We start from the raw sequence: 10,508 nt of genomic DNA on the forward strand, positions 1-10,508 counted from the left end.
TATATATATATATATATCCGTATATATATAAGAGAAGATGTGTGTGTGTACGTGAATGTACTTTATGCTCGTCCACAAATTAGCACGCATGTCGCTCCAATTTTAGGAGGAGATTCGTCATGACCCTAGCTGCATTTTAGTCAACTTTTTCTTTCAGAGACACCCGCGTATAGCTGTAAAAATCGATAAACTTTTAACAATCTTGAAGTTTGTTGACATGGCAAAGTCAAATCTGTGTGTACGGGCGTGAAGGAGAGAGCGAGAGAGAGAAAGAGAAAGAGAGAGAGAAACAGATACAGAGAGAGACAGATACAGAGAGAGACAGATACAGAGAGAGAGAGAGACAGACAGACAGACAGACAGACTGACAGAAATAGTGTGTTTGTGACAGGTGGGAGTTACAGAGTGTTTGTTAGCGTCTAACAAAAAAAATGAAAAAGTGGGAAAGAGAGACAGAAAGCAAAGAAAATCTTTCTAACCAAGACAGAGTTTGTTTGCCAGCGTCTAACAAAAGAAAAAAAGAACGAAAAAGTGGAAGAGGGACACAGAAAGCGTATTACGAAAGAAAATGTAGGTAAGGAAGACAGAGTAAGTGTAAAATGTAAAATACTTTTTTTTTTCTTAAACATGAGATATAGTTTCAAATATAAGATGTTTTTGAAAGACACTATATTCTAAAATGAGATTATATATACTTTCACACACAACAATTAAAATATATTTATTTTAAATCGTTCATCTTTCTCCCCCCCTCTCACACTCACACATACGCACATATACTACTTTGGGAGTGAAAGAGTTTTGTTTATATTTCACAACAACTATGAAACAAAAACGTATGTAACAATTTGTCAGTCATCCCCACCAACCCGTTTTTCGGACCACAAAAAGGGTTTGGTAATTTTTCAGATTAACACCTGCACGATTTCCACTAGGGTGTTACATTTAGGGTTTTAGGGTTAGGGTTAGGGTTTTACGGTTAGGATTAGGGTTAGAGTTAAGGTTAGTGTTAGGGTTAGGATTAGGATTAGGGTTGGTGTTAGGATTACGGTTTTAGGGTCAGGGTTATGGTTAGGGTTTAGGGTTAGGGTTAGAGTTAACCTAGAAGGGACAGGCCCTTTATTTTTTGGTTATATGATTTGTCCAAAAGAAACAACTTTTAAATAACAATTTTGCTTCCATTAGTGTTAGCTATACATATCTTTCAGAAAGCTCCAAACCAATTTCACTTTATGTGGCATTCATTATGCTATATGGGAAGACAGAATAAAGGAACTTTTGTTAGCTTATAATAGAATCAATAATCACATGGTACACTAAAACCCATTTTCCTTTTCCAGATAATACAAGCATGCCATCTAAAAAGAGAGCATGCATTGGCAGAAAGTCTTCTGCAGCAGCACTGGCAGGCTAAAGAATCTGAGGACCAGAGGTCTTGTTGACGATTGAAAAGAGCTCTGCTGCTAGAGTTGAAACTACTTCAGAGCAGCATGAAACCTATCAAGTACATGCTGCTGATGCAAGGGCTGCAGAAACCCCACAAAAGAGTGCTATCTGTCAGTCATGTGATACTGCATCCACTTCTGCCATGAGGGCCAAAAAAGCCCCATAAGAGAGTGCTATCCGCCAGGCATGCAACACTGCATCCAGTTTTGCCGCAAGATTGGCAGATGATGATAACCATAGCCATCACTGTGTTGGGCAGAATATCCAAATTTTCATGAGAAATACAAAATATTGATATTAAGAGAACAGGAAGCATGCTCATATGAAAGAAAAAGGTATTAATAAGAACAGACCATATTAGATTAAAGAAGGGACATATTAAATTAAGGATGATGCATAAAAGGCAGTTTTGACACAGTGAAAACCAAAGTTTATGACAAAAATTAAAGCTAGGAAAACAGATTTTAGCTTATTTTGACATCTATTTTGACGTAATTTTTCAAGTCTCACAAAAGAATGTCTGCTGGTAGTGAAGTGTTCAAAGTAAATGAAAACAACATAGTATTCAGTGTATATATGAGGGGAAGAGGAGACAAGGAACTGAAAAATTGTCAAAGGAAGTGCTGAACATGCATGAACCATGCATTGTGAGCTTGTGAGTTGCAAAGTTTCATGAGATGAAATATTGATATTAAGAGAACAACAAGTGAACTACCACACTCACATGAGAGAAAAAAAATATTAAAAAGAAATATTTAATATATATATGTATGTGTGTATGTATCAAATCCAAGCTTCATGAACTGATTTGGTAGGGGGTGAGAAGTCCGTCCTACGCGCGTGCATGTGTGTGAGTGAGTGAGTGAGTGTGTGTGTGTGTATGTGTGTGTGTGTGTGTGTGTGTACATGTTCATGTTCATATATGTCCTCAAGAATGTTACAGTTACACTTTTCTGAATATTGCAAGTTAAAAGAGGTGATGCTGCCATCTCTCCAGTGAATAAATTACCCACTGGCCCCTCAAAGGCAAATAATAGAAGAGTTCTTTTGCTTGAAAAACAAGTAAAGGTTAACAAATGTGGTTATCTGGCTGTTAAGCCATGCTTCAATTACATATTCATCTAACCCTTGCCATCTTGGGGAAATAACAGCAAATGAACACTGAAATGTGTGTGTGTGTGTGTATTTGTTTATATATGTATATATACGCTGCTGGACAAAATCTTAAGACCAGTGAAAAAACTGCTGACATGAATGCTTTGCAGACCAATATATTCAATCATTTTTCATTATATATTCATCTCACACACCCTAACACAACAAACTCAACCATTCCATCTATATTCTGATCCCCTTGTGAATACACCAGCACTTTGCCACCATCTCTGTCCTACTGTCTCCTACTCTCTCTCTCTCTCTCTCTCTCTCCTTCTGCACTTCCCTCTGATTGAATAACCATGTATCTCCTTTGCAGCTGCACATCTCTCTCTCTCTCTCTCTCTCTCTCTCTCTATCTCTCTTTCTCTCTCTCTCTCTCTCTCTCTCTCTCTCTCGCTCTCTCTCTCTCTACAGGTAACCTTGTACTTCCTCTACAGCAAGACACCTGTTTTTGTCTTTCTGTCTCACTATAACCATTCAGCATCTGACACGTCTATTGCCATCCATCCTCAAAGATTTTCAATGAGGTTTCAGTCAGGAGACATGGAAGATAATTCAAAAGATGAATGCTATTTGTTCTGAAGAAATCTTTTGGCCTGTGAGAATTATGGATTGTAGTATTACCCTGTTGATAAATCCAGTCTTCTCCACACAAACGAGAGCCTTCAGTCAATAGTGATGCCTGTGCCAATATGCCAACATAGCCAGTTGCTGTTTGATGTCCCTGCACAACCTAAAGTTCCATAGTTCTTCTGTTCAAGAAAGCACCCCACACCATGATAGAGCCTCCATCACTGTGCTTATTTGAAAAAGTCTCCAATGGAATATCTTTTGCATGCCAATATCGTTGGAGACCATCAGGACCATCAAGGTTGAATTTTTTCTCATCTTAGGATTAAACTTTCTTCCAGTTGTAAACGTCCTAGGTCTGCTGATTCTGAGCAAATTCTAAACAAGTAGTTTTGAGGTATGGATGAAGATGAGGTCTCTGAAGACATTCAAGATTTTTTAAGCTCCTCTCTTTCCCTCTCTCTCTCGCTCAAGTGTTATCTTACCTTCCTTGAGCTACATTCCAAATTTGTAAGTATATTAATCTGGTTTGATGATCAACTAGTGTCTTTCCTAACTTCCCATCAAATCCTACTTAATGCTAATGAAATTTTCTTTGGTCAACTGGTCAATCTTTTCTATCTGTATGCCTCAGGGTCTTTTAAGAAGTTTGCAATGGAGGTTTTACTGCAACCAATTTCACTGGAGATGGCATGTTGAGCAAGGCTTTGTATCTGTAGCTCTGCAATTCTACCATGTTCAAAATCCATCAACATTTTGACTTTGCTCAGTGTTACTGTTGTGTAATAGACAGGGAGTGACTGACAGTTGTTGACACACAGAAAGCTTGAACATAAACGCCAAAATTTTTATAGAATATACCCGATTCAAACATTTTATTTGTCATGGACTTAAATTTTAGTTTTCATGCAATCCATATTTTCTGCATTAAATGTTAAATATTTCTTTAGGTTTTGTATATCTCTTCTATTTGCCAATTATGAATCTATAATGAAAAATAGTCAAATAAATCAGTTTGAAAGGAGTTCATTTTGGCAGTTTTTTTCACTGATCTTAAAATTTTGGCCAGCAGTATGAGTGTGTGTGTATATATATATATATATATATATATATAGTTTGAATTAGCAGGAAACAAAAGATGAAGACAGGTGTAGGAACAACAAGTAGGTGTATTAATTTAACGTTCAGGAAAAATGGAAAAGTCTTTTACATGCCAAGCCTATGCACTTTGAGAGAAATGATTAAGAGGCAAAAAATGGAGAGAGAATGAAAAAAACCTAGAGAGAGAAAGTTTGCAGAGTTCAATGGTCCAACATGATAAGATGACTGGAAAAAATAGGTAGAATGAAAGGGAGATAATAATAATAATGGTAATGATGACCCTGACAAACTAAGGTGCACAAGCATGTGTCTGTATTCGAGAATGGTGTGTTGAGTCTGTATGTGTGAATGGGAAAAAGTGAGTCTAACATGTGTGTGTGTGTGTGTGTTGTATGTAGCAGTTAACGTGTGCTTGTTCAGGTGGTGTGTGCACATGCATGTGTATGTGTCTCTGTGAGCAAATAGTGGGCATGTATATAGCCTATGTGGGTGAAAGTTGTCTTTGTTTATGCATGTATTTATGCATATTGCATGTGTGTGTATATATTGTCTGCGTCCAGGTAATATGTGCTTGTGTGGGTGTGGGAGTGTGCATGATGGTGTGTGATGTGTACTTAGTTAAACGGTGTGTGTGGCTGCTAGCATAGTGGCATGTGTGGTGACGCTATTGAAGATTGTATGTGGATGTGTGGATAATTGTGTGTAGTGTGAGTACTGAAGAGTGGTCGGTGCTAGTGTGTGTAGAGTGGTGTGTGAAGTGAGTAATGTGTTGAACAGTGTGTATGAGTGATTTTATAGTTGTGTGTGTGTGGTGAGGGTACTGAGGTAGGTGATATATAGGTGTGTAAATAGAAAGGGGGAAGTTAAATGTGGGAGGTGTGTGGGAATCTGTGTGGCATTGGTGTTAGATGAAGATAGGAAGTGAGTTGATCCCATATGGTGCAAAGGAATGAAGGAGGAAGATTAATTCCTGTTCACAGTGAAGGTGGGTGTCCAGGTGGCCCCAGTGCAGAGACAGTTTGAGCACAGACAAATATTGTAATGAACGACCAGTAGAGAAGAAGTGGTGTGAGACTGGGGTGTCATCGTCTGGCGTCTTGGAGGTGCTCTGCGAACCAGTCAGCCAAGTGGCGTCCCATTTGAGCAATGTATAGTGAAGGACAGAAAGAGCAGGATATGTAGTAAATAACATTAGTAGAGGTGCAGGTAAAAGAGTCGGTGATGTGATAGGGACAGTTATGGGTGCCAGTGAGAATGGCGGTGTTAGAGAAGTGGGAGCAGGTGTGACAGCATGGGCAGGAGCAGAGGAAGGAGCCAGGTTGCGAAGCAGGGGTAGGGAAGAAACTGTGAACTAGGAGGTCACACAGGTTATGGGCTTATTTGAAGGAGGGAAGGGATAGGTTAGGAAAATGTGCGAGTTGGAGGGGTTGGGCTGGAGTTGCCAGAAGGCTCAGAGAATGGTGCATTGGAGGGATAGAGTGGAGGGGTGATAGGTGAGGGGAAATAGTTAAGGGTGGGGTGGGTGTGAGGAGAAAGAGCAGAGGCACGGTCCACAGATCAGACCCAAGCAAGATAATGGTAAGGAGATATCCATGTAGTATGAAGTGGTGAGCCATGAGTTGAGACTGAGTCCCAAAGTCATGGTCATTACTGCAGAGCTTGTGTAGATGGAGGAATTGGGAGTAGGTGAAGGAGAGTGTGGGTAGGGTGGGAGGAGAATAAGCTAAGGTAGAAGTGTGAGTCAGTGTGTATGTAGTGGATGGAAGAAATGAGAACAAAGTGGTGTATGCTGAGAGAAATGTTGAAAAATTTGACGAAAGAGTTAGAGGTAGTGCAGGAGAATTTGAAGGCAAGATGGAAGGATTGGACAAAGTTAGGAAGGAGTCCAGTTGTTCTCAGGAGAGTCAGGTCATGCTGATACAGTCATCTATATAGCGACCATATAGCTTGAGTGGGACCAGTGAACTGGGAGAATATTTGGGCCTCAACACAGCCAACAAACAGGTTTGCATAGTTGGGACCCATTCTCATTCTCATGACCACTCCCAAGACCTGTTGGTAAAACTCCACCGTGAATGAGAAGTTGAGAGGGGCTAGAAGGGAAGGAGAAAGAGTTAAACAGATAGAGAGCATGATTGGTATCATGGGTGTGTGAGGGGAGGGAAGTCACTAGGGAGGCAAGGACATGGTTAAGGTATTTGGAGATCATTTCAGTGGGGCAGTTGCAGGCGGAGATGATTGGGGTGGCCAGGGTTGTTGGGCTTGTGAACTTTGGAAAGGAAGTAAATAGTGGGAGTGTGTGGGATATGGACAATGAGGTTGGAGGCAGTGGGAGAGAGATTGAAGGAGGAAATGAAGTCATGTATAATGGAGAGCAGTCTGCTGGTAGTTAGGCATGAGGCTGGAGGGCAGAGGGCAATTGAAGTAGGTGTCTTCAAGCTGATGGAGAGCTTCAGCTTTGTAAAGGTCTGTGCACCACACCGCTATAACTCCACCCTTGTTGGCCAGTTTGTGATATCAGAGACATCGAAGGACTGAGAGTTTAGCTCGGGAGATGTTAAAATGTTGGGGACACCTGCAAAAGTTGAACTGGTCCACAAGTTGGCAGATGCTTGCAAATTGATTAACTGTTTGGAACTGACCAGGAGCTGGTGTCCAGTGGGTGAAGCAGTCTTCTTCATTAGATGGTGGTGGAGTGTTGTGGAATAATGTATGTAGCCTGACGCAGTGCACAAAGTGTTGGATAATAGCATGAGTCTGAAACTCGTTACTTGATGGTATGAGAGGGAGGAAGCGCAGGCCCTTATTGAGAAGAGAGCAATCCACTTCAGAGAGTAGAGTTCAGGAGGAATGGTAACAACAAACTGGAGTGGTGGAGATGAGCTAGATGGGGGAGGGATGATAGAAGTAGTGGAAGGCTGGAAGGAGACAGAGGAGGAAGTGGTGTGTGGGAGGATTGGAGTAATGGAAGGGTGAGAATGAGGATGGGCAGGAAGGGAGGGGTCGGTGTCGTGGCATCAGGTGGGACAAGATGAAAGAGTGAATGGAGTTTATGTTGTTTAGTGCAAGTGAGGAAGTTGTGGAAAAGGTGGTTCAGATGGAGGATGAAACGTAAGGTGGAATGTGCAATGGATGGTGAGCAGTAGGAAAAAAAGGTGGAATAAGCAAGTGGGAGAAGGTGGTTCAGGGTGTGTATTTTGGAGAGATTAGAACGAATGGTGGCAGGCATAAGGCAGCAGGGTAAGAGGAATAAGATGGCAGGGGCAGAATGGAAAGTAGGGTGGAAATGGTGGAAACTTTGGAGATGAGATGGTGGTGAAAGCAGAGAGTGAGAAAGGAAACATGATTACAGAAGCGTGTAGGGAAAGATTAATAGAAGGTTGAAAGCAGCTGAAAGAAAGTGTGGTAAAGTGTTTTTTTAGGCAGTGGTGAAAGTAGAGGAGAAAGAATTTATAATTAGGCATGCTGGAAAAAGGAGCAAAAAAGGAGAGAGGAAAAAAAAGTAAAAATGAGAGAGAATGGCAAAGTTATTAACATATATATACTCACATATACACATATATACATACATATATATATACATAATTAAGGTTATGAAGGCTTTCCTTACTTTCATAACCTTAATTGATTTAACCATAATACTTCTGTTTACTAGAACAACTGTTTCCTATGTTGGGTTCATGTTGGGAAGATGCTCCCCTACCCATAGAATCTTCATATTTAATAACTTTCCATGGGAGCACTTGAATGCCTCTAACTTTTAATGATCAGTAATTCCAAATGTGTCATTATGCACTTGCACATGACTCTCCCTTGCTTTAATTGTTGATTGTTAACATTGATGGTGTCAAAAATCATTTTAATAGAAGTTATTGGGAATTTGTCATTTGAGAAGAAATCAAAATGGGAAAAATAGTGAATCATGACATGATTTGTGGAATTTTGTTTAAGTAACATTGATTGAGCAGTAAATATCTTGTTCTTTAACTTTCCTCATGAGAGAATAAGAAAGTTTCTTATCTAAGAATTAGAAATTAAAACTAACACCTGAAACACATGTTTATACTAATGTGTATGTGTGTGCATGTGCATGTTAGTGTGTCTGTGTCTCTGTGTGTGCATGTGCATGAGTCTGTGTGTCTCTGTGTGTGCATGTGTGTATGTGAGTGTGTGTGCAAGTGTTTGAGCCTATCTCATTAGTCTTTATTCTGGTAGATTCAACACAATGCAATATATTTTAACTGTTATTTATAGCTATGCATTATATTCATTATTTTTATTTCTTAAAGACATGGATGATGCTAATGGTAACATTTCAAGGGAACCTGATAGTAAGTGTATAAACGATCCTTTAATACAATTACAATAATTAAAGCACAAGTCCACCCTTTTATTTCATTTTAGTTTCTGTCAGAGGCTGTGACAATATGGGTGGAGGGGGTTTACTTGTTTGTTTTAGACTCATTTGCCCAGCCCTGTCACTGGAATCAGTTTTGGTGAAGTTAGCAAAAATTTTGGCTTGCTCTTCCTTTGTGTAAAATATATAGCTTAACTACATTTCTATGCATGTACTTAAATACAACATTGAAAATATTTAGAATTCTACACATAATTTACACCTCTATTAATCCTCATTAATAATCCAGCCCATACATATTCCTTGTAAGCCTTAACTGTGCAAGTAAACCAAACAAAGATATAATTCACATTAAATTCATTAGGTTTTTACTCAGGCAAGAGACATAAAGTGAGGAAAAGATTTGCAATGACGAATATGTCATGTTATAATCAGCTGTTGTTGTTGATAATTAACCACAATCAGCTTTGTTTGTTTTTAGATACCTCTTGCTTGAAAGTAATTATGACAAATATTTTATGTCTCCAGCCATAATTGGGAATGGCTTTTAACGGTAACATGATTAATTTTAAATATCAACTAAACGTTTGAGTGGCAGAAATAGTAGAGTCAATAAATTAATTGTTTGGCATTAATTAATTTAGGTCCACAACATTCTGAGTTCAAAACACAGAAAAGAAAATTTTATTCTGTGAACCACCCTTATAAGTACTAACTTTTATATAATTTCTCTTATACAATGAACATTTTGATTATGGAATAACATTTTTAAGGCCAATTTACTGAAGAACTTTTTTTCCAAGCACAAATTTCAAAATACCATTTTACTAAAATTACACTTTGTTTACTTTTGTTCATACAAAATGAATTTATTAGGCAATTCTTTTCTTTTTCCCCAATACATCAATGAGAGGATAGTACATTCAGCTACGTTTGAATTCAAATATTTATTTGTTTCTAAATATATGTGTACATATATGACATATACAATATGTTATCCTATATGCTTAGTTACTTTCTATGCAATATCAAATTATTTAAATCATCCTCTCCAAACAATAAATATACCTATTTTTATGTAATTTCTTGAAGAGCAATGCACTGAAATTAGTGATCTCAGATATTTATGGATGAAACAGCCAGGTAAGTATAATCACTATTGATAATACGTAAAGTGATCTTAGAAGAAGAGAAATAGAAAACTAGCAATCATGAAACATGTCACTCTTGATCTTTTGTCTCTTAATATATGCATACATCTAAGGCGGTGCACTGGCAGAAACGTTAGCCTGCTGGGCAAAATGCTGAGCGGTATTTCATTTGCCTTTACATTCTGAGTTCACATTCTGCCGAGGTCGACTTTTCCTATCATCCTTTTAGGATGGATAAATTAAATACCAGTAGCATACTGGGGTCGATGTAATTAACTAGCCCTGTCTCCAAATATTTCAGGCCTTGTGTCTAGAGTAGAAACCAAAAGAATATATGCATACATGCATGTTGTGTGAGAATGTTTAAGTCTATATCTTTTACCAATTTTGAAGTTTGACATGGCGAAGTCAAATCTGTGCGTACGCGCGTGAAGGAGAGAGAGCAAGAGAGAGAGAAAGAACGAGAGAGAGAAAGAAAGAGAGGGAGAAAGAAAGAGAGAGAGAAAGAAAGAAAGAGAGGGAGAAAGAAAGAGAGAGAGAAAGAAAGAAAGAAAGAGAGGGAGAAAGAAAGAAAGAAAGAAAGAGAGGGAGAAAGAAAGAAAGAGAGAGAGAAAGAAAGAAAGAATGGGAGAAAGAAAGAAAGAGAGAGAGAAAGAAAAGGGGATAAACAGAGTGTTTGCCAAGCGTCTAAAAAAAAAAAAAAATGAAAAAGTGGAAGAGGGAGA

The 10,508-nt window shown here is 38.7% G+C and overlaps 1 protein-coding gene across 1 annotated transcript in view; it reads left to right on the top strand.

Annotated features, from left to right (window-relative positions):
- The window catches only part of LOC106874055 (uncharacterized), a 97,676-nt gene that overhangs the window by 43,806 nt on the left and 43,362 nt on the right, over positions 1–10,508 (top strand). Inside the window, exons 9-10 of the mRNA XM_052968304.1 lie at positions 8,565–8,606; positions 9,725–9,775. Of these exons, the coding sequence (XP_052824264.1) occupies positions 8,565–8,606; positions 9,725–9,775 (93 nt within the window). The remainder of the gene's footprint in view (positions 1–8,564; positions 8,607–9,724; positions 9,776–10,508) is intronic.

The sequence above is a fragment of the Octopus bimaculoides genome, chromosome 5 (genome assembly GCF_001194135.2).
Source record: "Octopus bimaculoides isolate UCB-OBI-ISO-001 chromosome 5, ASM119413v2, whole genome shotgun sequence".
In the NCBI taxonomy this organism is placed as follows: domain Eukaryota; kingdom Metazoa; phylum Mollusca; class Cephalopoda; order Octopoda; family Octopodidae; genus Octopus; species Octopus bimaculoides.